This window comes from Lonchura striata, chromosome 7, assembly GCF_050655825.1.
Source record: "Lonchura striata isolate lonStrDom1 chromosome 7, ASM5065582v1, whole genome shotgun sequence".
NCBI classification, from domain to species: domain Eukaryota; kingdom Metazoa; phylum Chordata; class Aves; order Passeriformes; family Estrildidae; genus Lonchura; species Lonchura striata.
The window spans coordinates 19,089,411-19,117,355 of record NC_140709.1 but is presented as its reverse complement, the minus strand read 5'-3'; the positions used below and the strand labels follow the sequence as shown (position 1 = coordinate 19,117,355).

General features: G+C 37.2%; 1 protein-coding gene across 16 annotated transcripts in view; it reads right to left on the bottom strand.

Moving 5' to 3' along the window:
- Positions 1-27,945, bottom strand: part of B3GALT1 (beta-1,3-galactosyltransferase 1) — a 185,264-nt gene that overhangs the window by 42,905 nt on the left and 114,414 nt on the right. For 4 of the 16 annotated variants that reach the window (XR_014956544.1, XR_014956543.1, XM_021534743.4 and 1 more), the window contains exons 3-4: positions 12,659-12,762; positions 12,461-12,512 (exon numbers count right to left, since the gene is read on the bottom strand). Coding sequence is in view for 2 of the 16 variants with exons in the window: in XM_085584358.1 (XP_085440484.1) it covers positions 12,461-12,512; positions 12,659-12,814 (208 nt within the window). In the remaining 14 variants the exon portion in view is untranslated. The other 12 variants (XM_021534742.4, XM_021534748.4, XM_021534744.4 and 9 more) reach the window with 7 other exon arrangements.

The following is a 27,945-nucleotide window of genomic DNA, read 5'->3' as shown; positions in this document are numbered from 1 at the left end:
ACAACTGGAGGTACAGCGAATACTGGGATATGAGAGTGCCTGGAAGGGCTGGTACCTCATAAGAGTTGGAGATTCAATGCAGCCATCATTTGTACTACTTAGATTTTATTAAAATCAGCAAGCATTTTACCACTCATATTCACTACACTATCCCCTGTGGTATAAAAGCTCTCAGAAAAGTATAGAACATTTGTCAAATCTCACCATAAATTGTACATTTCTGTGAGCTTGTTGCAGCACATAGTTTCTTTAGAATTTTAGTCATCCATAGCAAACCAAAGCATGTTATCAAACCTTTGGTCAAATGAGTATGCAGTGATGCATGAAGCATGTATTTTAGATTCCAGATTGTTAGGAGATTATGTAGGCTTACATGGACTAATATGAAAGTAAGCTCTTTCACATCTGTCCAGAAACTAATGTTATTTTTAAGTAACACTTCAGTATTCTTGAATGTTTTTTACTGGCAATGCTTTTCCTGCTGATGCAGATACTTAAAATGCAGTCTTTAGATGACGGCAGCCACTGACTTCTTAGAAAGTGTGAGAAGAGTTGTGTAAATCAGGTCTAGTAGGAAAAACATAGGTTACAGTACTAGAAGTATTATGTTTAAGGAAGAAGAAGTTTAGAATTTGACATGCCACTATTCCTTGAAATTTATGTAGACAAAAATTAGAAAGATAAAAAAAAAAAGTCTTCAAAAAAGCCAAGGAAAGCAAGGAAGAAGAGTTCTAAATGCTTAGGTCCTGTGAGAGGCAAGCTGGTTTCTGTTACACAGTACATCAAAAAATATTTTAAATTTCTTGCTAAATTCTCATTTTCCAAGGAACTTGGAGGATTCTTCAGTCAGCCTTAATTGCAGTCCTGGCTTTGACATGCAGGTAGATTCAGTAAAGGGATGTAGTCAGCTACCAAAAAAGAAAGGCTCAGTCTATTGCTGTGCAGTGTGGCATCCCCGATTGCCATCACCAGGCTCATGCAGTGATTTCAGCGCTTCACAGTGGTGGTCATGGTCTGTCTCAGACTGGTAACCTGGGAGGCACTGCACCAGAGAAAATCTGCAGATCTAATATCTGTTCTGTGTTTGAGCCCTTCCAGGTTGAGATATTAATCTGATCCGTTCTATTCTAAATGGAAAAGAAATAAATAGTCCTGAAAGTAAAAGTTAGAGCTCTCCATTATTAGACGACAAAGCTCATGGGCTTCAAAACTCCTCTTAATTTTGTTTCATATCCATAAATCTCTCTAGATAGTGCAAGAGTCTTAACTGGCCAGGTGGGCACTGGGATATCATGAGATATTGGAGACAGGCCTGGATTTAGGGTGTCGTAATACGTTTCACTTTGGAAAAGCAAAAATACGTTTCTGGACCAAAGTTAATTCCCAGGCGGCTGTGCTGGGTGAGCCGGTGGGGCAGGGCAGGCTGGGCTGTGAGCGTGGCTGAGCTGCCGTGCCCCCCGTGCCCCGCTGTGCCCCCCGTGCCCCGCTGTGCCCCCCGTGCCCCTGCCTGCAGTCCGGGCCTGCCTTCGCCGCCTCCTCGCTTCGCTGCTTCAGGGCAGAAGCCATAATGCTGCAGCTCGTGGTGGGAGGCAGCAAAGCTGCCGAGGAGAACAGAGGAGGTCGACTTGTGAGAGCCATTAGAGTGGAGCTGCCTGCCAGCCCCATGCTGGGTTTGTGGGCTCTGGGCTGAGCATCTGAAGTAGTGTCATGGCCTGCTGTTGTTAGGTATTGAAGATTTTCTCTTAGTGGCTGAACCAAAACCCTGCTCTTTAGCACACACCCAGACCAGGCTTTCTTGGGGCACACACGGCTTTACTTAGAAAGAATCCACATAGGTGCTGCTCAAGCTGGTGTCACGAAGGTCTTAAACAGTGAACTGAACCCTTGGTAGCCAGTGTCTGTCAGAAATAATAATCTGAAAAAATGGACGTAGCTGCTGCTTTAATAAATATTATCTTCCAGTGAAACATTTCCTAGAAGCTAAAACAGGAATATATTTTTGGAGATATTAATTGTGCTGTAAGTTTTCCTGCTGATTTGGTTTATGGCATCTGCTCTTCTTTTGTCTACAAAATGTAGGTGGTCTTACATCGTTCAGTGGCTCAGTGATGCTCATGTCATTAGTAATTTTCAGATGCTCCTTGGGAAAGTTGCACAGTAGGATAAATCTTGTATGTATTACCACACTGTTTGTCAATAGGGAATTCCAGGCTTTTTAAAAAAGGTGTTTCTCTATTAAAATGAAGATGGGTCAGGAGCACTGGTTTTATGATGATGTGTGCTGGATGAAAAGCTTTCGAATAGCTAGAGATGTATGCAAGTTATGTGCTGTTACGCAGCTTCTCTTGATTTTTTTCCTCTCATAATTTCTGGATGGATCTCTTTCTTTGGCAGACTTCCAGAACAGCAAGTAACTAGGCTATTGGACGTATGCTGTTAAAACTGATTGTCCATGGCAGTGTTCAGACAATTTATATATTCCCTAAAACTGATTTTAAAAGGTCTTTTTGTTCACTCTCTATCTTAAAAGCAAGTTTCAACAAGCATTACTGAGATTTTGATTTACTGTTATGAGTGATGTTTTAAACGTGCTGGTGCTTTCACAGCAAGATGAAAAATACACTCTTGTGTTATTTTTTTCCAACCCTGCCTGCAATTTCAGGTGTAAAAGGCAGATTGTACTTTCAGTCTACAAAGGCTTCTCTGAAATTCCCAATGACATTTAGGTATACATCAATACTTTGTTGATTATTTTTAGGTTAAGCGTTACTAAATGCAAAGTCTGAATGTGTTGCAAATCTTACTCTGAGATTATTAATTCTTATTATCTGTAAAAGTATCTGTCATTCCATAACTTCATTACAGTAAAATAATCAACAGTTATATACCTGAATGGGATTATAAAATATTAAGAATCTATGAATGCTACAGCTTTGTTAATAATAGGATTACTAAAATTCTGAGGGTTCTGTCTATCAACTGCTCTATAGAAAATATCAGAAGTGACAAATCTGGGAAATGCTGAATCAGTGCTGAAATATTTGCACTAGGAAAATGCCAAACTAGTTTACAAATGTTTTGTATTCATTAAGAATAAAGATATATGGGTATATATTCAGATTGGGATATAGAAAGATAATACTACTAACCTGTCACCACACTCTTCCATCCTTTAATCCAGACCTTTGAACTATGGTCCATCCTGTGATATGGAGTTAGACAGTCTTGACCAGCTTCCCTGTAACTTTACCATGCCTTTGTCATGTTTGCTTAGTCAGCTAATAGTCTTTTTCAAATACCTTCTGCTTTCTTTGACAGAGAAGCAAATGCCTTTGTGGTTCAGTGGTACAGGTTTTTGAATAATGAAATTTCTAATCTCTGTGCATTTAGAAAAACTTGATGACTGATAAAAGTCATCAAATACACAAATCATAGCCCATTGAGAATCTGAAACATCCAGTCACTTGTGTTGGTGCCTTTTTGCTTAATTGTTTTTATTCTTCTAAATGCTATGTTGCTCCTGAAATACACACTGAAAGTGAAGTTCTCTGTGGTTTACATTTTTATAGAATAGATATATAATGGCTGATTCTTAGCACCCCGACTGATATAATCCTCTCAGGCAGTGGGGAAAGTTTGATCTTTGGAACCACTGATTTGCATGACCTACTTATGCACTAACATGTAGCTAGGGGTACAATAGATGTGCTATGGAATGACATTATAATGACAATATAAGGCTCCAGGTGCCCTCTTTAGACAAACAGAACTTACAAATGAATACCTTGGTGCTACATATGGAATGAAAAGAAAGACCTTTTCTCTAATAACATGTACAAAACCTGGTATTTTTAACTGCATGCATGTGCAATAAAATGAAACCTAGTGTTATAGCTCTGAAGTAAAGGAAAAGATGATTATATCATTGCAGGTATTAGCTAGTGTGAATTTAAATGACTTGCAGATTACATTCCTCTGAATGTATTCTACAACAAGTCTAGTTGTCTAGTTTATGTTCCTTTAGATTTAAAAAGAAATTCCCTTCATCTCTTTTCCTGTCTGTTTGCAAAAATAGAAATATACCTAAATGTGAAAAAATTAAACCTTTCCAGTAAACATGACTATGCATCTGCCAGAAGCTACCCTGAGGTAGGACGTACATACATTATGGTTAACCACAATGTTATCAAGTGTTTTTAATCAATACTTTTGTTCTGAGTCACTGTTCCATTAGTGACTTGTGTGATATTAACTCAACTTTTTGGGTTGAGGAGCCTGTGCAGAACTTAGTTTCCAACTTCTTTCTGAACAATTAATAATCCATTTGTTCAAACCAGGAATCTTGGCTCTAGAGACATGAAGTAGCATTGCAAGTTTAAAATTAGAAAATGCAAACCAAAATTTTTATATCCAGGTAATCAGGCAAGTCAAGACAGATGAAAGCTGTTAAATGCTCCCCACTCCTAATCTCGTTGCTCACATAAGTGTCTCAGTACTACCTTCAGCATGTTCAGTCACCATAATGGGAACCACTTTCCTTCACTGCCTATCATATCCTGATGAAGTTTTAATTCTATAGTTATAGTCAGTTGCTTTAAAACTTTTTCAGATTTTGTTTTCTTATTCAGAAATATTAGTCCTGGGATATGTGCTTAAGCTATTTCCATATAATGGCGACCAGGGCTCATGGGCTGGGCAGTACTTGGTAGCTTCAGTGCTTCCAATAGCGATTAAAACAACGTAACTCTCACAGAAAATTAGGAATAAGCAATGTTTGTGCATGGCATACTACTTAAGTATTAATTAAAGGGAGCTTGAAACTGAGGGTATTGTTGGCCAATTGTAATGCCCATGCTTGGATATTGTACAATGTTTGCTGCTCGGGTGGGAGTTTGAAGCAGGGTTCTGCATGGGTAGTTCTACGAGTTTGTCATTGTTCTGCCCTTTGGTTATTTCATCCAGTGATGCTGTAGATATGCTGTACATTCAGAATGACACCTTATGCACCAAGAATAAAAATGGAATTGTCAAACTTTGAAAAGTGTCTATTAAAAAAAAATTAATTTCCTGGAACATTTGTGGATACTCTAGGGGAGGATATATCTTTTGATGGTATTTCATCAAGATTTTTTCTGTAAGTGTGTAGGTGTTGCCCTGATTTTTAAAAATGTAAAGTTTTCTTTTATAGTTCTTTTGAAAGTTTTAAAGTTCTTTTAGAAGTTTTCTGTACCTTCTGATGTTTACATATTTCTACTGGAGTTCTTACACACTGTTCACATAAATAATAATTGTTTTGCATTCTTCTTTGTTGGAAGAGAGAATTAATAGACTGTTGGTTTGACCAGTGTGGTTGGAGAGGTAGCAATTTCATCCTCCAATCCAGTGTTACTTTTAGAATTCTATATATTGTGAGGTCAAAAATAAAATTAGCTTTTTTCATCTTTTAAGCTTGCCAGGCTTCTGTGTACTCATTTCATGTCCAATAGCAACAGGTAGGCATTCATCTAAATGTAATTTATTCTTGAGTTTCAATATCATTGTCTTGCACTGTCCAGAATACTTAGGCTTAGACTTCATCTTTGAGCTTACATAGTAGGAGACATTAAGAGCATTGATTAGGGTTTGTTTCATACTTGTCATGAATATTCATAAGTTATGGTTTTGTGCCTTTGCAATGCACAGGAAGTTATGGAATGAACTAAAGATCCAAGTTCTGTTAGATCATTTTTGTGCTAACTTTACCGGAATAAAAATAATCATCTGCAAACAATTAAAAACATTCAGTTGCATTTTTATCCATAAAACTGAAAAGGTTGAAGGATGCACAGTTATTACTACATCTAAAATGTGTCTTTGAGTTTCAGTGTTGAATTGCTTCAAGTTATCTTTTGTCTTTTTCTGGAATTTTTCTTTAAATAGGATGCCTGTTATGTGGGCAAGGAAATATTTGATTTTCCTCGTGTTTGGATTTTGAAATATTTACTGGTGGTGCTAAAAATGCTCATTATTTGCTGAAAATTAATAGCAGCAGTAGTCCTGTGCAATTAATTTCACCATGGTATTTGATTCAAGATGAAGTAAAAAGTGAATTAGTCACATGTCCAATTTTTGCTTCCATTACTTTGCTTCAAATGCTTTATCATATATTGCCAATGCATATTCTCCTAAGTGAAAACAGTTAGTAGTTCAACATATCTTAACCTGAAGATATTCATCTGGGTGTGATGGATATGCAATACACCTGGAAGGAATGTCAGCCAGTTTATGTCTGAGCTGATGCATAGTTGACTTCTTTTTAACATAAAGTTAACTTCTTTCTTTAGTGCCGCTTTACTTGGGCCAACATCAATTTTGTATGGATACTGCTTTACAGCATGTTTATAATGAACTCATGCTTTTCACTTGTTTCCTAACAAGGTGATCTAGATTAGTAACTGTGAAAACTGCCTTTTCCTGGCACATTTTATGGTCCTTTTGTCAAGATTAAAGAGATAAGAAAGGCAAATCCTCAGGGAACTACTAAACATGCAGAGTTTTTTAGATTACTGGTGAGAGATGAAGTGGGCAAGTTTGATCCTCATGATGTAGTATCTGTTCTGTAAACAAAGAAAATCTCTCATCCACAATGTTTGTTTGGACATTTTCCCCAAAAGATGCTTTCATATATGAAAACCTCAAAAATTTGAATGTATTTTGTATCTTGGCAACCAGAAGATGTGCAGGCACTGTTAGAGAAATGCTGATCCTGCATTTCAGTATCCTGTCTTTAATGCAGAGGACACAGTTATGCTGTGGTGCATCTTTTAGAGAGATATCAGGGTGCTTTTTACAACATGGGAAGAAGAAATAAAAGATTCAGCAGGACAGGAGCTTTTTTACATTAATAGCCAAAACAATAAAATCTGTCCTAGACTTGCCACTTTTGAGCAGCAGTAATTCTAACAGAGACATAAAAGTAGTGTTGATCAGCTTATGCTTGAATAGATGGGGATATAGAATAGTCCCCTTTAAGGTGAAGGATGGGGAAAGGTGGTAATGCTTAATGACTGCTACTGACTTGACAGAATGCTGTATGTAAATGAATAGAAAGGAGTTGTCACTGGTTGATGTGTTGTATATTTTTTTAATTTCATCTCATCTGTTTCCTAAACTTATTCTAAATGCGGAACCTTTTGAAATCCACTTGTGGTGTGTGTTTTTGATTGTAATTTGGTCCCAGTAGTCAGTTTTAAAACACCCCCCATTTTGTATTGTTATAGCATATTTGATTACCAATGGATTGTTCCTTTCCCCCCTGTGCTGTTGGTTTTGCCCTAGTTGTCCATCTGTCCAAAGACCTGCCCTTTTGTTCCCTGTTCCTCCTCCTGTGGAATGTCAATCACTTCCTATGCCTGTCCCTTTTTCTGGAAACTTCCTTATCAGTTTTGTATCCTTCAAAGCCCCATTGGATTAAGTTGTTCTCCCCCCCTATACTCCCCTCTTGGTTTAAACGTTGTATTCCCTGCCTCGTGTTTCTCCCAGTTGGTTGAAGAGTGTATCTTCCCCTGGGACCTCCCCCATCTATAAGTTGACATATGGCTTTGTTCAGGGTCTGGGGAGTAAACACCTTTGGGAAGCCTACAGAAGACCTTTCCCTATTCCTTGTCCCTGCCCTCGGTGCAGTCCTCTCCCCAGCGCAGTTGACCCGTGCTGTAGAGCAGCTGTGTCCTGCAGCCGCACCCCGCCTTCGACAGCGCTCTGGGCGCAGCCGCTCTCGCCCACGGTGTCGGGAGCCAGTCGGGCCAAAGCAACCCGGCACTGCAGCATTGCTTATCCTGTTATCCATTAAAAGGATTATTGAGTGAACCTCTTGTTTTAAGCTTTGAAAATATACCTTCTAGATCCTAAGCCTCCTTTTTTTGAAAATTGATTATTAAAGTCATCCACGTATCTGCAATGAAATTGTAATGTGTGAATGGGGATGGCCTTATGCTGTTAACACTGCTCCGGCCACAGGTTCAGAACACAGACTGCTATGAAGAAAACTGGCTTTTTCTTAGCCAAAACCTGAACAGTGTCTGAAAGGAAGGGACAAAACCAACAGGCAATTGATCCAAAATAGATTGCAGTACTAGCCTGACCAGAAGAGATCAAAAGTTCCCATGTGAGCTACCAAGCAGTTGTAAGTTACCTATGAGTGCTTTGGCACAGCAAGGAAAGGAGCAAACTGGCCATTAGCATGGTATATTTCAGTATACCACCAGTGGTTATCATGGATGAATACTCAACTTTGATGAATACTCAATGGGCCTATCTGGAGTTCTGTCTTGCACATCTCTTCAGTTCTCCTTAATATATAACAGTATTCAGTGCTTGTTTTTTATGTATGGATGTCAGTATCCTCTGAACTTGTATCAATAAACCAAGGAAATGTAGTTTCTTTCTAGGAGATATGACACTTGAGTAAAGTGAAATGTTACCTCTTTGCTCTGCAGTGGAGGAGGCATCAACATTATACTGAGCTGAAGATCAGTGCAGGTTGCTTGCCTAGCAAGCTGAAGAGCAATTTCATGCTAGACCTGTGGTCCTCTGCAGAGAGCCACCATATGCATACACAACTGAAATTTCAGTGTATCTCCTAAACTGTATTAGATTTATTCTTTAATACCTTGATTGCAATAGATTATTCAGTAGCAGAGGGACTAGGCACAGTTGTGTAACTTTTGCCATGCTTGTGGCATCTGGACTGCTGTTAATACCTTTGAGAAGGTACGGAATGACCTACTGATAATGTTGAACTTGGTGGTGCAGAAGTTGGAAAGGGAGAAAAGAAAAAGATATTCCTCTGATGACTGACAAATCCTATTTAATCCTACAGATTTAATTTCCTGTCTTTCAAAACACTATATAAACACATTATCAATATTTTCTATTTTTTCTTTGAATTAATGCAAGTAGCTGGTTTGTTGCATCTCCTGCCTTGAGGAGTCTCCTCTTCAAGTCATCTTGCGTGATGTGATTACTTTTCTGTTCTCACCTCCAAGATGCCATTTAGTTTGAACTTGAACAGGGAATTTTGCTTTTGGTAATGTAAGCTAAGGTTGTTTCAGGTTGTTTCCTTCTTGCCACTCCCCCCCTCCAAGATTTTGTATGTTTTTGAAATCAGCCTTCTGGAAGGACATAAAACACCACAGACAGTCACTGTGTAATGAAGTTATTTGTCACTGAACTATAATTCTGAAGTGAAGTTTTTAGTTAATTAAATACTAAAAAAATACCAAAAACTGCAGCAAGCCCTGATATTTTGAGATCAAGTTCCATCTCTTTGAGTCTCAGTTTTTGGTATTATGCAGATTTTCTGCATTAACAATAAAGTTTAAAAACCAAGAATGAATGAAAAGCACGTTCTGATCAGTTAACCAAGGAAAGCTGAAATCTGGTATTTTAGCAGCTGTCTACAAATCAAATCATAGAATAAATTTTCAGGTTATGGTCTCATAGTGTTGAGTAGTTTGAAATTAAATAATTGCTGCTGTAACTATTTAAATGCGTTTTCTGTGATCTAATTTTAAAGCTTTAGCTTTAAATGATCATCTGCATTCCTTCTTTACCATGCCCAGTGCATCCACTTAGACTTAGTTACATAATTCATTTTGCCCTTGCTTTAAGGTAGACTGAAGTGGTAGTGCTGTTGCACTGAATCAGGAAGTTAGGACTCCGTGATTTATTTAACCTAAATGCTATTTAGGTTGAAGTCCAGCTGGTGTGAAATCGGTCTCTGAAGACACACACTAGGATTAATCTAGGCTGGAAGTGCCTCTTGCTGCCATTCAGAGCTCCCTGTATTTGTGCAAATATTCTACTATAGTGTATATAGTGCTATTTCAGGGTAGCACTATATGGCAAACAGAACATGTGTACTGGGTTGTGTATTCCAGCTTAGGCTATGCTTTTTTTGCACCTTGTTATCATATTCAGTTGCTTCAGTATATTTTTGTCACAGAAAATGTACATGCCAAAACTGAAGTGATTTAGAATAGTCTCTTTTAAGGTGAACGGTAGGGGGAAGGGATAATGCTTACTGCTGCTACTAGCTGTCAAAATGTTGTATGTGAATTAATTTTGTCTTTTTCTGTGAACAGATGGTATTTTAGGACAGTCCTAAAGGTATTTCTTCCCATTATGATTTTTGTAAAGCAGCATAGCAAATTGTCACTTTGTACACTGTTCTAATGGGATGCGGTTTTGGCTGCTGGGTTGCTGTGCAGCACTAAAAGTGTGAATTATAGCTCGGTGCTGTATCCTGGTGAATCAATGTTTACAAGTGTCTGCAATCATACAGATCAGATTTCTGAGTGACCCTGCCTGTGAAAAGTAATCATTTCAGGCATCTTAATCTCCCTTCCCTTTAGAATAGGTGTCTAAAAAAAAAAGAGCTGTGGTTGCGCTTAATTTTGTGAAATCCAGCATGCAACTTTTAACTTGGCTGACTTCCTTGGATCCATCTAACCACCTCTTCCTCCCAGCTTGCAAAGAAAATATTTTTCCTGACTTGGGTGTGTTGCAGTCCTTCTAAGGATTCTATCCAGCTCTAAGTGGCTGAAGGGTCTTCTATTTTGTCCTTTGCCAGCCTCCTTTTGCTGATATATAAAGAGTTGTTATTTGCTCTGAGAAACAGCTTGATATGCGCTTCTGCAGTGACTCTGGGGAACATTACTGTCCAAATACAGCAGCTGAGCTACGCTTTGAAACTGAGAAGCCTTAACACCCACCTTGGCAGGATTGATTCAGCATATTTGAAATTTCAACCTCACTGCTGACCCCTATATTGTGTCAGTTTTGGGGTTTGAAATTTAGCCTTGGATCAAACTTGTTTCTGGAATTGTATTTATAACAGAAGAAGAAAGCAGGAGAATAAAATTATATTAAAAGAAAACATATAAAATTCCTGAGAAGAAATGGATTAGGTTGCCAAGTACTCCCCAAGCCTCTGGTTTTTCAATTATGAATAAGAAAGCAATATGAGCAGCAGCCGACTTGCTGATCTCTGTCTTCTCTTAAAAGTCAGAGCTCAGGCATTAATTTAGAGGGCTGAATGCTTTTTTACACTAGAGCCTTTACAATTCTACCATTTACAGTTAATATTGATACTCTGCAGGGCAGGCAATTTTACTAGAGAAATAATACATCATGCTTTTAATGGAATTAATAGAAGCTTAACTGTTGCTTGTGAAAGGAGGAAGATTAGACCAAAAAAAGATCTATGTGTTAAATATGAATCTGTATGATGCAGATTTACTCATACCTTTTTGAGTATATTTAAAAAAGGTTGCCTCTTTCTAGGGCATTGTCTTGGTTTCAGTCTCTCCATAATTAGTTTCTATTTATGGAACAGATCAAGATAAGTAGCATGCAGATGTCTGAAAGATAAATGTTTTTGCATGTGTTTTCTTGCTTTATCTTTATGCAAATGCTTAATTATTAATGCTTTTTCAAGACCACGGGAGGTATACAGACAAATTTTTTTTCTATATGGTTAATACCAGCAGTTTAGTTCTTTCCTTTCATTTGTAAGTATTTCAAACTCTGCCATAGAAAGGAAGAATTGACTTTTAAATATTTAAATACACATAAAGATTGAAATAATTACAGTCCTTGTTTTTTAGTCACCTACATCATGATAATGGATCTGTAATATGAAAGTTCTATTTTACAAAGTGCTATTACCATCATTTGTTTCTATTTTTCAACTTGGAAAAACATTTTATTTCCAACCTAAATTCTCACCATTTATTTAAGTTTCCTTATATTATAAACACTTCTGTATCTCAAGAGGTTATGTAGTTTATTGCTTTTGACTCAAACAAATATTTCAGGCAGTTGTGCTACTGAATTTTTAGTAAAATAATGTATGGAATTAAAAAACCCACCAAAATTAGAAATAGTTACAATCACCTAGATCACAAAGTTTTATGTTTAAATGCTTCTTCCTATGCACTGTATACTAGTATTGAATTTTTCTATTCTGTATAAATTCAGTATCAGTTGAAAGACCGCTGTATTGCAAATAAAATGTAACTATTCCCTTTTAATGTGATGCCAATAACGAAGTGGTAAATGCATAAACCAAAGTATTCAAGGTATGTAGGTATTCAAGGTACCACGTTGGTGTAGAAATGGAAGACATCATGAACACGGAGATACTTATGTAAAAGTGTGAGCCCTTTTATAGAGTAACAGCAGCCTCCCTTCTTGACCTTCGACTGACCTCGTGTACCACACTGCCTTAAAGATGAGATGATAATGGAAATAGCCTTTGCTTATAGTTTCCTGTAGAACAAATGGGTTTTGGTAGTAGCTTTTGTATTTGTGCTATGCAAAATTTACAGTAAATTAATTTCAGCCTTTATATTTTAACTTCCATTTTGGATTGTAAGGAGAGAGTGCTTTCTTAGGTTTTCTTTTCCTGTCAAACACTTACATTTAGTGTAAAGAGGGAAATCCAAATCTTTAATCATTAACAGGCCAAAGAACTGTTGAAGAATAAAAAAAGTCAGTCAACACAGTTTAATAAAGGCTATATCATCAAATGAAATTATATATTAGTGTGTATTTTTACTGTTGTATTATCTATAAAATCAAAGCAGTCTATAAATCATAGAATTATGTAGGTACTTACCATTTTAAAAGCAGCATCAAGTGGAATTGGTGAAAATCCCCAGGATGTAATCAATAGTTGTTTAAAATAATGAGCCTTTATGGTATTATTTCCAAGTGTGCCATCTGAAATCAGAGGAAATTTACTGACAGTTGTATATTTTTTTGAAAAAAACATTCAGACATATATTAGCCACAAAATCCATGTCTGTTGCCTTCTACAGAGTACAAGGAGAGTGATTTAGTTTGAAAATGTCTTTTAGCTGGGTAACTAGGTAACTTACACTGTGTTACATGAAAGAGTTTGGACTGCATTTTGTGAAGCTGAATTCCAGTGCAATGAGTGAAGGAAACAGATGGAGTAAGAGGAGGACAGATGGGTATCAAAAAACTACAGCTGCCGTTTTCAGTACCTGTGCATTTACTTCATAAATCAATTTATTTTCATTTACTGAAACAGGAAAATCATAAAATATTAAGCCAAAGCACTACAGGTCCCAGAATCACTGTATGTTGAAAGCATCTATTTGTAGTAGTTAATTTGGGTCCTAAATGAGCTAAATGTGAGAATAAGTTTCTGTGGATAAGAATGTTGTCACCAGTCCAGTCATTTCGTTCTGCCAGGGAGATTTAAACATCTCTCATCCCATGGGGGGAGGATTAGTTGGTTATTAGTTACTATGTTGGACAGCTCTAATGTTTTCCTTGTGGACAAGAGGTAGGCTACTGAAGTGCTGCAGTGAGTGCTAATGGGCTGCTCTGCCGCAAGCCTTGGAGCAGCCTGTGAGGCAGCTGACTCTACAGAGCCCAGCAGCAAGGCTGGAGTGCAGGAGGCCACCTTCTCTCTCCTGCAGCAGCTCTGAATTGCAAGATGTGAAATGGTGGTTGACAAAATCAAAACACCGTTACTGTATATATCGATACACCAGCAGCCCTTATTTGCTGCGTGGCACAGCTGCTCTGGCACATACTTGACTTTGACCTAGACCTAATTTGATTATCCCTGTGGTTAAACAAGGAAGTTCAGCTGAGAGTCAAGTCAGTTCTGTCTACCCTCACCCCACTAGTTACTGCTAGCTTGTCGCTGATCCTGTTGAATTTTTATATGAGCATCTGTCCATTAGAGATTGGATGGTGGCTGTACACACAATTTACATTTATTTTAGAATGCATTGCAATTAGCAGACTTGGAAAATTGTAAAATGCAAATAGAAATCACCTTGTATTAAAAATGCCTGAGAAATGAAGAAATTTAGGTCAAAATGTGTAATTGCTCTCTATCTTGCTGAATTTATATCAGGGAGTTTTATGCCTTGAGGCACTGCATGAATTTGCCACTGTATTTTGCCACAGAAGTATGAAAAGGTCTGTAACTTGAGGGTCCTGGAATTGGTTTTCTGTGACATTTTTATCACAGTTCCTTTTAAATTTTCCTATGAATAGTTTGAATTAAAAATTCACATTTCAAAAACAAAAATTACTGCTTAATTTTCTAATTGAAAAAATATTAGGGATTCGAATCACTGCTTTTTGTAACACAACATAACTGAAATATGGTGTTTTCTGATCATGTGTAAAAAGATTGGTTGGGCTCTGGCCATTAATCTGTTTAATGCAATTTAGAGCCTAATGTGGTAAACACTGAGGTTTTTACCTTTGTTAGCTGTTTGTAGATTACCTTCCCAATATTGTCTCATTCAAGGTGAGCACTGTAGTGCCAGCAGTTACCCATGCTAAGGCTGAACTGTGGTTTTCAGCCATCAACAACCCGGTTGGAAATGCATCATCTTCTCACACGGTTAAGCAAATTTCTGTTGGATTGGGATGTAACCTATGAATTGGGCAAATAGTTCAGAAGAGGTGTGATGGTATGAAAAGGATGCAAGATGGTTTACCTTCATTTCATAACAGAAGTGGAAGAGAAATCGGTGGTTGGTTTCCTTCAATTAAGAAACATGAGCAATTTCAATCCATTTTCAGAATGGCTCTATTTATGCAGATTCAAATATACTAGATTTTATTAAATTTTTTGAGTTGAGAATCATAAACACAGTTGTCATTGTTTTTCTTTTAGCAAGGCTTCGAACAAAATTCTGCCTCTCCATAGTAATCAAGCTGCTTCTGCTTCCCCACCAATCACTCACTTTGCAGTTTGAATTTCAAAGAAGTGTGAAATATTTCCTTTAAGCAGGTGGGAGATAAACTGGAAACTAGACAGCATTTTTAAGCTATGCATCCAAAAGAGGCAGTTTAAAATCTTGACCAGGGTCAACAGAGTGAGAAATTATTTCTGATTTTTGTAGTTTAAAGATGGAAAGGAATTATAACTTATTCTAAAAGCATAGAATTGCTTTATGAATTAAATTAAGACTTGTATTTTCAATTTACTGCTGTGATTTTGAAAACAAGCATCCTTACAACACACAGAGCAGTGACTTAAATTCCTATTAAATGTAATGGCCACTAATGAGTCTGCCCTAATATTAACCCTTCAGCCCATTGAAATCAGGAGCATCTTGATACCAGTATGGAAGAACAGTATAATTATAGTATATAAATAATTATGTATGAAGTATGTAAAGTTAGACTCAAATAATCCTGGGAAAGGGAAAAGGCCGTACTGCTGTCAATACTTCTCATCAGTAAGTGTTAATGATGTGCAATTTCATTTATGTATTTGATTTGTATTCAGCCCAGGCCGAGATTGCCATTCCTGAAACTGCCTGATCATTTTGAATTCCCTGGAGGGAATGCTTTTAGAAAAGACAGCAATCTTGCACAGTGCTCTTGCTGATGACAAAATCCAGGGCTTCTTGCCCTGACACATAAGAATGTATATGTACTGCAGAGAAGAGGGCTCTTTCCAAGACCTCCTGGCACACCTCAGCTATTATGTGCTGAAGACTGTTACCCAAGGACTAAGATTAATCTAAGTTGCAGCAGAGGAGAACTGGCTGAAGTGGTCAAAACTCCAGTGCTTGGTCTTGTTAGAATTCTACCCACTATGAAAGATGGTGTGCTGGTTTAAATGTTTCTTGGAGCTCCCATCCCTGTGGGTTTGGTTACACTGTTCTGCTCAGGGAGAGTCCAAACACTTTAGCTTGTTAAGGCAATAAAAGGTGGCTGTGAAACAGATGTGGGGTACACATGGCAAAAGACAAGTAACAATCCTCTTAGAAGTACTGGGAATAAATGCCCAGTATTCACTGGTTTTGGAACATCTGTCAAGAGTTCAGTGTCCAGCACAATTCTCATATAGGGAATTATTCTTCCCAAAGAGTTGTTTCTTTCTGCATTTTTGTCAGGCATTTGATCATTTGTGGTTAAGTTGAGCTTCTTCAGGTGATCCAACAGTTCAAACAAGTGTATTCTCAACATTAAGTGTATATAACGTGTGAATTAGTCTAAGGGACTAGTTAGTAAGTTAAGCAGACAGCAGATTCAATTCTGAAATTAATTCAATTCAATATGAAATTAGAATTTTATATTTAAGCTGTAGGTATCACTTTGAGATAATGAAAAAAAACTTTCAAATAAAATACTTTAGTCTGGTTCTGCTTTGTTATTTCACTGTTAAGTAAAAATGAAACTTAAAGTTCAATGTATTTGTTGGTGTTAACACCATTTCTCCTGACACTGTTCATGCTGAGATTCCAACTTCTTTATGAGGGGAAAGATGGAGGTATAAAGGCTTGAGGTAAATTTTAAAATTTTTAAGCCGCGGCTAAAGTGACTTTAGATCACTTGGTGTGGGCTTGTGTGAATGTAGAGATAAGCAGAGAGGAAGTGGTTAGGTCCATACAATGAAAAATAAACTTAGACAAACAGGAATGTGATAAAGAAGAGTGTAAGTGAAGGTATAAAGAAACTTAGACTGAAGACAGAATGGTGATTATTATATAGAGCATAGCAAAAAAACAAAGGAACACACAGGAAAAAAAAGTCAAGTGGAAAAGTGTTGAGAGGTTTTCTGAAGGTAACACCTGACTTCTTTTTTTCCAAGCTCTGATTCCATGATCGTTCACTTTTTTATTTTTTAGTTTCTCACTGAATAGTCACATGAAAAAATTGCGGCAACTAATCAGAAAACATGGAATATCAAGTTTTTTGTGTGAAGAGAGGGAATATAAGGGCAGTATCCAGAAAGATTTCTAGAACACTGAAGAAGAAATAGGATGGAGAGTCTGAAGATGTTTTTTGAATATTTAGCTCTGACAGTCAAGTGTTAATAATTTAGAATTATAGAAACAGGAATCAAAGGACCTTGTTGTCTGTCTGTGGTTAGTAAAGGACCACCTGTGAATGAGATAATTTTTAAAATATCCAGTTCTGAATATCTGACAACACTTTCTTCTGCCTTTAGACAATGATATTAGCAGAATAATAACTCATGTTGTCTTTCCTTGGATGCTTTAAAAAATTATATATATAAAATTTCCTACAAATAGAAAATACTTGCTACAGACACAAATAAGAAAGTATTAAGAAAACTTTGTAAGGAACCTAATTTTATGATGATGAATGTTCTGCAGTTTGGCTGTCATGATATGTGCTCCTACTTAGCAATAGGAGAGGGATGTATAACTAAATATCTCATTAGAACGATGAAGATAATGTTTAAACATGCACATTCATTTTCCCCAGCCCTTTTTCTCCTAACATTCAGCTTGAATTTCTCATTGCAAAGGATGATGCCTAGTGTGTGACTTATTTTGTGCTAGTTATCTTTCACTGATACTAGTGTGGCCTTATTCCCTTGCCTCCGTCCAGAAGGAAAAGTGGAAGATCTTATGCCACTGTATGCCCTTGCATTGGAAAATAGGTGTTCCAATGCTTGGTTTTTGCCATGCGTTTACTCAAACCAGAGTAGTTCAGTAAACTTCAGCAGTAATACTTTTAAGCAAGCTTAGAGCAGTTATGACCACTATTATAACTGCTATTCTTAAAGCTAACGACTGTTGATGAAGAACTAAAAACCAGTGGCTAAAGCTTTTAGAATGAAATGTTTTGTTGTTTCTGCATTCTGTAGCTGTTTCTGTAAACCTAGAATTGAATCTCAAGTGTAGGTTTGTTCTAATGGTATGTACATTTGGAAATGTTGAGTATTTCAGGAGAAATTTTATTCCTAGAAGATCCTGAATTGCAGCCATTTTAAGAAAATATGTTTTTTGCAAAGCTGAATGAAATTCAAAATATATCCCATTCTAAGGTTTAACCCTTTTTTACAAGTCTTCTCTTAAAATAAGGGATCAGAATTTGGAAAAACCCCAACATCTTAAATTAATCTAAACTAATCTAACAGAGTACTATGTGTGTGTCTGTCTTTACATGACAATGTAAGTCTAATAAATCCAACTATAAATATCGAGTTATTTTGTAATGATGTTACATATTGTAAGTAGGGCATCTGAGTAGTGCCTAAGATGAAGTGGTTGCTTCTTCATTGTGTAGCAGCAGCAGAATTTGACTGCTTTTTAAATTGGTGTTCTTTGCAAAGTTCATACCATCCTTGCTAAACTGAAGCTCTTTTGTGTTTAGATGAAATAACGACCAAGGTCTAGACCTGCAGCCTACAATTATTTATTTTTGCTTTGTGCTGAAGTCAACAAAAATTTATCACAGGTCAGGGACTTATAACTGGTTCCCTGTGTTTGTTGAGCACTGTAATTACATGCCAACTTGACTTAGAGATATTTCTGTAAGATATTTCTGACATCTTGCTATGTTTCTGTTTTATATTCAGTGACAAAGGTTGAGTATATTTTAAACAGAGACTTACCATAATATTTTACAGTCTCATTAAGACTTTTGGCCAGTCTGATCTACAGTTTCATCTTTTCTTAATGCATTTCCATTTTACCTATACTGCCTACACATACTGAATTTAGAGGAGAGTTTACTTGAGAAGGTGTCTGCTTTTGTTGCATTTTACAGTTCTTTCATCATTATTGCATGAGATTTGTATTGAGCATATAATTTAGCTTGCTTTTTGCTCTGTTCAATCAAAACATGAATCTTCTGCCATAACACTCTCATAAAAAGAAAAAAAAAAGACAGCACTTAAACAGGACAAGGGTGTTTCAGCATGGTGTGCCAATGTGAAACATCATACTTGTGTATGCAGGTTTGAATCCCTGGGAGTTTGGCAGTGTCTTAAATTTCTTAAATGGCTGATGAGTATTTGGATGTTTATGTGAAGGATTTCAGGGCTTCTGCCTGCAGTTCCTAATGCAAAAGCTTCTGGCACTGTTAAGACCCCTTTTGTGCTGGCTGGAAGTCCCAAGGCAGAACAGGCAGGGTGTCAAAATTGCTGCAACAGACGTGAAATCCTGGCTCTGCTGACTTCAGTGGGAGTTTGGCTGTAGCTGACAGTGGGCCAAAGCCTTAATCCAGCAGTAGTCCTCCCTTGTTGATAATCCTGGTGTATGCCCTCGGGGAAGCTTTTGCTTTGTTACTGCCACCCAGACTGTGTTTGTTTGTGCAGAGAAGACTTAAGTCTCTTATGGTGTCACACTGTGCCTTTCACAATCACAGCACTTCTGGGAATGAAACTGGGACAGAGGAGAAAGCAAACCTGAAGTGTGGACACCGGCTGTCTTATTGCCTGTGTCCTGAGTCATTCCCAGTAACATGGATCAAGCACCCTGACCTGAGCAAGAGTAGCTTCTTGAGACTGCAGAGGAGTCATCAATGACTGCAGCCAGTGCAGCTCCCAGTCCCTGCTTCTGCATTTGCAGATTATCCCTTTAGCCACGCTTTTGGTATGTGAAGCAACAGTACATTCATTAATTCAGTCCTACTTAGTCCATGCAGACTGAGTTATCCATGTAAATGTGATCTAGTGAGCTATTCTCAGAGATGCTTCATAAATTTTTATGTTAAATGACAGCAGCAGTTGGGAAGTGTTTGACAGTTTTTTAGTTATGAGGAAAGTGTGTGATGCAGAACATCAGGATGTGTATTTAATTGGTGCTGATTGAAAGAGGAAATGATCTCAAGTTGTGCTGGGGGAGATTGTATATGAGAAAAAAATTCTTCACTTGAAAGAACTGTCAAGCACTGGAATAGGCTGTCCACTTAAGTGGTTGAGTCATCATCCATGGACGTATGTAAAATATGTAGATGCAGCACTTAAAGACAAGGTTAAGTGGTGGACTTGGCAGTGATAGTTGATGATCTTAAAGTTTTGGGGTTTTTTTGTGATTTTGTAAGAAGAAAACCAGCTAAAAAGTAAGTCCTTGTCCTTTGAGAGAATACATTTTATTATTTCTGTCAGGTGAAACTGTTCCCATTAGAACTATTCTCAAGTTGTCTGTTTTCTGAAAGTATTTATTCTCTTATTCATCCTGTCTAAAATGTCCTTTTGCTGCTTTGTGAAATAGAGTCAGAGACTTTCAAAATTCAGGATTCTTTAGAGTTGTAAATAATGCTTATCCTATCAAGTACAAAATAATAAACCATTACTGCTTCATAGTGCTGGAAGCAGTGAATTGCTGTGTGTTACTGTCTTAAGTCTATATTTAAAAAAATTTAGAAAAGTAATAAAAACATTTTGCGGAGTTTTTGAAGAGTTGGTGTTTGCTGCCTGTCTTTATATATCTCAAATGTATGAAAAGAAATTGCTGTTGCTGCTTGTGTGGTACTAGAAATTAAATTCAAAGCTTGTTTACATCGCTAACAGTTATTAATTTAAAATTGAAGGTGGAACTCAGTATTTTTATCTGTAATGAACTGGGAAGGCTTGTTAACTTCAAAGCATTGCTACAGTGGTTTATCCTGTATGAGTGAGAATTTATAGGCACACTACATGTATCCATTATTCTTATACAAGCCTTGTGATAATTTTACAAAAAACCAAAATGCACAAGTAATTTTGCTATAATTAACTTCACAGAAAATTATCATATTCATTCTCTTACTTCAGTCCTCGCAGAACTTACTTCCATTCTACAGAGATCGTAGGTCATTTGCAAATGCACCAAAGAGCATTTGCATGTTGGGTTGGGGTCTGAATGTGAGATACTATGCTATATACTATACATTATTCTAGATTTGGATCTCAGTCAGTCCCTTCGACTGCTCTTGAATCTTTGAATCCTTACAACAGTCAATTCCTTCATGAAATTTAAAGATTGATAAAGTAAATAAAATATTTTTGCATCATACATAACAATTAAGTGTGTACAAACATGAAAGATGTATTCCGAGATAATGTTTCTGGATTCTGCTATCTTTAGAGTGTATTTTGGGAGCAGAAAGTAACTGGTGTTTCTTCATGAGAAATTCTGTTTGTGTTTTATCTTTTCTGTAGGTTATAGAAGAGGTTGGTCTTTGAGATGACATCCTTCCAGGAAATAGTTTTGCTTAGGGTGTAAGACCTCTTTCTTGGACATGTCCGTGTGTGGCTTTTACTATTATGTATTTTCTAGTCTTGCACCCTTTTCCCCCCAAGACTTATCTGCTTATCGCTAACTCCTGTCTGAGCATCTTATATTGTATAATGACACTTTAAGTCTCATTAGCAAGACACCAAATATTTCTTCAGAATAATTCATTGCATTTTTTATTGTGATGACCAGAGGATAAAGCAGTTCCTATTCCACAATAATTTAACTTGGTCTATTTCTCTCTTCATGTCAATTCTGATTTCACATGCCTACTCTTTGAGCTACCTGCATCAATTTAATTTTTGTATGACAAAGCACTGTATACTTCTGTGCAGGTCTATAAATAAAAAGCAATAAGCTAACATCTTTCACCTGTATCAAATGTATTTCATATACTTTTTCTCTGGTATACTTGCTCTCTGTCTCTTTATATGTATTGCCTGTCTGCATTTCCCATGTCACTCTGCCCCTTTTCTGTCAATTGACAGAATTTTCAGCTGCAGATGAAGTGTAATACCTCTTCTACCTCTGTGCTGATGGGTTCACACAACATTGCAGACAATTTCTCTGCTATGGTATATAAAATAAACAGCCACGTACTTGCTTTCACACATACACAGTACTGCTTCTTTCATGCAATATGTCTATATATAGGGGGAAAGTTCTAGATCTGACTAAAATCTGTCTCTGAAATGAAGACAAAGCTAAAAACCCAGAAAGCAATGGTGGGCTGAGATCACTGTAAACTCAAAGCTCTCAATAACCTAGTCAGGCCACTTACTACATAGTAGCATCTAAGATATTTTAAGTGTTCATGTTATACTTGTATATGGAAATTGTCTTGTGTTTATAAAATTCAAATGGACATTCGTGTATTCTTTTTTAAATACTAAACTACAGAGGTCACCTGTGTGAAACTGGTCTCCCAGGATTGAAGACTGGTGTCAGACTGACTGATAGCTGCCTACCCATCAGAGCAAATTGCACTCATTGCTCTGGGACCCTCAGTTTTACTCACATTGCCTGTTACTGTACCTTGGCCTTGTGCCTTGGCTATCATCCTTGATCTTTAGCCCCGATTCCTGCTCTTACTCTTGAGCTCCCACTTGCAGTGCAGTCTTGCTCTGGGTTTTGATTGCTTAGGTCCCTTACTGGCAATACTCCTATTTCTCATACTCTTATCATTCCATGATTTGTTCAATACTTGACTTAGGATCATTTTAACTAGATCTCTCATCTATTAAACAGAACAGAAAGTTGAGCAGAGGCTTTGATGAAATCTCTGTATGAGTAATTTAACACTTCAGGTTATTGTTGTAAACTGTTCTGTCAATCCCTGTTAAAGGTGCTTAATCATTCAGATTTTTTTAATAACTTAAGGTATTTTTCCCTTAGAAAAGTAATCTCTAAGCCCAGTAACACCTAAAAGGTGCACTTTTAATTTACAACCAAGAGATTGACTTGCTTGTGAACATGTTTGACTGAAAGATCTGTAAACCTAAGACAAATACCTTGTAAGTAGTGTGAGACTTTTAAGAATAACAAATTATGATGACAATATGGTCTGTTACACCAAAAAAAAAAATGACAGGATTTATAAATTCAAGTAAAGAGTTACAGAGAAGTAAGGAAAGGAGCACATGGTTTGGGTGTCAGCAGAAATACCTAACATGATTCAGTTTGAATTTTGTTCTCATTTAGCAATACGTATAAGTAAAGGTGTGTCTCCCAATTTTTAAATGTAAATGTGTCAATATTAAAAACAATTTGCATCATAGGAAAGGATGTAGAAAAACACAATGAACAAATTTTCAGTGGTGAGGTAAGTCAGCATGCTGTCAAGGGGTAACAATCAGATATTTGGGGGTACTAGATCGCTTCTTGTGTATTTGTCCTTTTAAATTTCCTTTTTCAGATGTTAGGCAAAATCCTGTTCAGTTGGAGGCAAGAATAGCTCAACTGCAGAATCACTTTCTAATTGCAGACATCGTTGTGGCTGCTTTTGATATCAGTTGAATTCATGGCATTCTTCAACATTACCAGTGGGAGCAAGAACACAGAATATTGCAAAGCCTGGCAGTGTACAGTATACTGTATAGCATTGGTATGGATGCAGTGCTTGGGTTTACCCTCAGAAACATTGACTGAGGGTTCTGATTCTTCGGATTTATCTGTGATATTAGGGTCTCATGGGTACTACCACACATACTTGTAATCTGCAGAAGTGAAATGTGAGACCATAATCTAAACAAAGGGAAAACACAAAACCAAACTCACATTAGTTTAGGGCCTGCGTGTGCTTTAATCCTTCAGTACTTTGATGACTAAGTTTGTGTTGTGTGTGTGTCTTTATGAAATCTAGCATTTACTGTTGGCTTGTTTTCTGTAACAGAGTGCTGTGTCACTAATTGTTATTCTTAGTGTGTTTTTTCTTCCTATTTTTCAGAAGCTGTTTGAATGCCAAATAGTAGCAATCATCTGTCACATAAGAGATAGGAATCTGGGATTGTACCTCCATGTAGCTATAATACATGCACTTAAATGCTAATTTAACCACACTGACTCTGAGGTCATAATCTGAGTGATTATACTACACTCAAATAATGAAGAGATCTTGTCAGTATAATTTTTTTTTCATTCCTAATCTTTGTCTTGCATAGAAAATAACTAAATAGCCCTTACTCAAAAGAGAATTTCTGTCTCAAATTTTTTAAAACATAAGGCCTTTTGAAAAATTTGATCTTCCACCCCTGGAGTGCTATTAGAAATAGTCCTTGTGTTAGTTTTCAAAGCATTTCATTAGTTTTATGAGGATTTTCTGTAATAAATCTATGTTAGACCTAAGGCAGAGAACAAGGCTATATTTACGGTTCCCAGAGCTTCTAATTGTAACAGTTTTCATTCAGTTGCTAGGAGCTTAGCCAAACTTTTAAAGTATTTGGGCTAAAATGTGTTGTATTATGATACAGATTTAATTATGTGAGAGCACACTATTCTCCTCCAACTTTTTCCCTGCCTGCCTCATTCAGGTCACAAGATGGACAGTACTGAGTTAACAGACATTTTGCGAATATGTCATTTAAAGATGAGCTTCAATTGGTTTGTAACTGGCCCTCTGACTCACTGCAGCATTCAAATCTTTCTCTGAATATAACACTGTTGATTTTCTCATAAGACTGATGGTCTCCCTCAAAACTGCAAATGTTAGTGTTTACATTTTATAATATTCTTGTGGAATTAGTATTTACTATTATTTCTGTTTTACAGTTTGGTACTATGGAACAATGATATATCCCTGAAACACAGACCAGTTTGAGTGACTAATGTGAAATACTCATTGCCTAATTTCTCAAAGAATATTGTTTTATATTTTTAATATTTGTCCAGAGCTGGAGTTTTTTAATGCAAGCAAGTGAATTCACTTAACTTGTACCTGTGAATTGTTAAAACTTCTGCAAACCTAAGCCTTTGTGTGCCAGACTGTGTGCTCAGAATACACAAAAGTTTTTGACTGCAGTGGCAGGAAGCAGTGGCAAAATGTAAATAAATTCTGGTCTCTGCTCTACTTTTTTTAGGATAAGAGCTAGACCTTCTTTCATTTTTGTAGCAAAGGAAAGTGGGATTACAAATGTCAAAGTCACTCTCTACACAGCTGGCTTTCATCCTCTGAATCTCATCTTTTCTGTGCACTGCAATGACAAGATTTTTCTTTTTAAATTATAAAGTGCTGACTCTTGATATTTTACAGAGGAGTAGGAGTCAGCAAGACATGTTTAATTTTCAATCTTATGCCCATAGAAGAAGCCATTTTATTTAAGTAATATGGAAATCTTTCTCATAATCTTTGTTCTAGAGTTTAGCTTACAACCCCCACTGGCATTTTTACTCCATATGACATACTCCAGTCACTTGCAAAGTGCTCATGCTTGGGGTCTACATGAAGAGCAGCCCATGCCATTTTTGTTTTAAAGTTATACCATTATTTCAGGTCCACATTGAGATACACTGGATTGACATTGCAGAATTCTTATCTGGTGATATCTTCAACATATTTTTACTAAAACAGTAATTTTATGATAGAAGCTGAAAATTTCTGCGTAAATTGACTTCCCCCCCCCCCCCCCCCCGTTCTCATGTAAACAGCATCTTTTGAAATACAGAGCCAAGACCTTCTTTTACAAGGTGGAAGAATGGACAAGCCATGCTCTGGGGCTAAAAGTCTGGATATGGAGGGCTTTGCTGCTGAGATTGCTTAACCACCTAATGTGGCAAAGGACAGCTCTCCCAGCTGTATTGTTGAAATGTATACTATACTGATGTAGGCATACTACCTTGAGAAAACAGTTTTTTTTCTGGAGAGTTACTCTTAACCTGGATCAGTTCATGACATAGTTTATAGCAGAATTTCACAAGCCTTTACAGTTCTTCAAAAGAAAGGCAGGAACTTCTTAAGCCAGCTTTTCTCAGAAGTGCACTTCATGTGGAATTACGAGTTAAGTATTGCAGTATGACACCTAATTAACATCCTAAATCCTGTCGATTTGTGTGGTTAGTTACAAATGCTATCAGTTCAGGTCAGGATTCACATTCTGTCTTCTCCAAACCCACTTGGATGGAAATTGTGTTTATGGCAGCAAAACTGATCTATCTTACTTGGCTTTTATATATAAAATAGAAAAGGATGGAGATCATATAGTAGATAAATCCACAGGCAGAATGCTGCTGCTGCTGTTGCTTGGTTTGTTTTTCCAAACAGAACAGTACATGAAGTGACATAAAACCAGTTACACAAGATAGTATAGTAACCTAAATGAAACTTCAGGGAAATGAGTATCGAGAACAAAATGAAGAGTTTTTATGCCTTGTCATTGGAAGAATATGAGTATGTGGTCAGCTGTGATCCAGCTGAAAAGAATTCTGGAGATAAAAATGAAAAATCAGTTTTGTGTGTGTTTTGGTATTCGGAAATCTTCATAATATACATCTAATTAATCTTCTAAGTTGTCCCACAAGACTTGGGAATAAGGCTGCATCCTACACTTCATTATGAACCGCAATGCAGGGAGGCATGACCATGGTCATGAACAGAGTATTTGGTGCTCTGTGAATAAACTCAGCCCTGTGGCCTTAGAACCTGGTATTTTGATATTAATAGGTGGGCACAGTGGATGGGTAAAAAGGCTTAAAAGTTACCTTTTTCTTTTTAGGAAACAATATCTCATATGGCTTTTGCCATCTTCTATGCCTGATTAATGCATCTCTAGGTCACCAGCGAAAGGGACTACAGTAAATAAGTACAAAAGTTTTTGTCTACATTAAGTATCAGTAGGAAGCAAAGTCTGGAGAACCTACATGTGTTAGGCAGAATGAAGAGTTTTCTTTTTTTCTTTAAATGGCAGTGTGGAAAGATAGCTGGTTGTTATATTACTGGAAACTGAGAAGTTACATTCACATCCTAACAGAAGTTTTAGAAGTATGGAAATTACAGTTGTTGCTCCCTGGATGCAATGTGGTTGGCATGCTTGAGACCTACTCCATGATGATTCCCCACACCCACAGTGTGCAACCACAGCATCTGCTAAAGGGGATGGAATGGAGGGTGCAGCAGAGTGGGGGCACCATGGTCAGGCTCTGTTGAAATCGTTGCAGGGAGGGGAACTCAATGGTACTTTGCAGCTGAGAAGCCACATAGCAACTGTCAGCCAGGGGAGAGGGTGGGGGGGATGTTCTGCTGCTGAGCCAACAGCTATGGTGAAATCCCTCTCCTGAGATGAACTTTTGTTCATTACAGCCTAATTGTAATATCAACACATCACCTCCATTCCAAAGTACTCCCAAGGTACAACCACCCCTCTCTGGGAATATGTTCTATATTTTTTTGACTGTGTCTCTAATAGTGAAGTGAGAGAGCTTTACACCCATCAGTAAAAAAAAGGTGTGTATGGGTAAAGCCACCTAAACACCAAGAAATTGTATCAATGTAAGCAAAGAATGGGGGAAAAGTTAAGGAAGACTCCATCATAACTCTTGGGATTGTTCAACAGGCTGAATCTGTTTTCTTACTAATGGAAATACTTGTTCTGTAAGAACCATGTTCTATATGTGCTAAATACCTTTATTGGGTGTTACAGCTTGTTTGTATATTTCTTTGAATATGTTTTTGTGGTCAGGTATTAACACTGAGAATCCTGGAACCTTAACCTGTCACAATTTTTATTAATAAAGAGTGTTATTCTGTCAGCTGCTGGTGTGAGTCCTTCACAGGCACTGGCAGGTGTTGACAGGGGTTAACATAGTCAAATAAAGAGGAACACTCACTAAGGGGTCATAAAGTGGAAAGACCTGCTCAGGGTTTCCCATATGGTGTAGGCATGTCCTGAATAAGTCAACTGAGCCCCACTCCAGTCCAGCAGGACTGCTCAGTGAAGGGTCTCCCTAATGGGACACTGACATACTGGCTAGGCACAAGGATCTCAGCTTCCCTGGGGTGCAGACAGACAAATCCAAAGAGTGGAGCAAAGGGGAGGGTAAAGGAAGTCTCCCCTTTTCATGTGACATGGTGCTATAACCTGAAGATTATTATAGCTCATTGAGATGGTGGTACCCAAAAATAAATCAGCAAATCATACTGAACTTCACCCTGAAGCAACTGCTTTACTAACAGTGTCTTTTAACTATCATTTAGAATTTCTGCTATTTTTCAGTTTTATGTAACTATTTAGTTCCATAAAACTTCATGGTTTTCTTTTGTATTTATCCTTTGTCAGTTTTTGTATTACTATAACCATACCCTTCATAAATCATAGAATAGTCCTGGTTAAAAGGGACTTCTAGTTTTAACTCCCCCTCTTTATATATGTAGATTAAAAGTAAGCCTCCTTGCACATTTAGATAAACCCATTACTGAAGGTGAAAGAGTGGG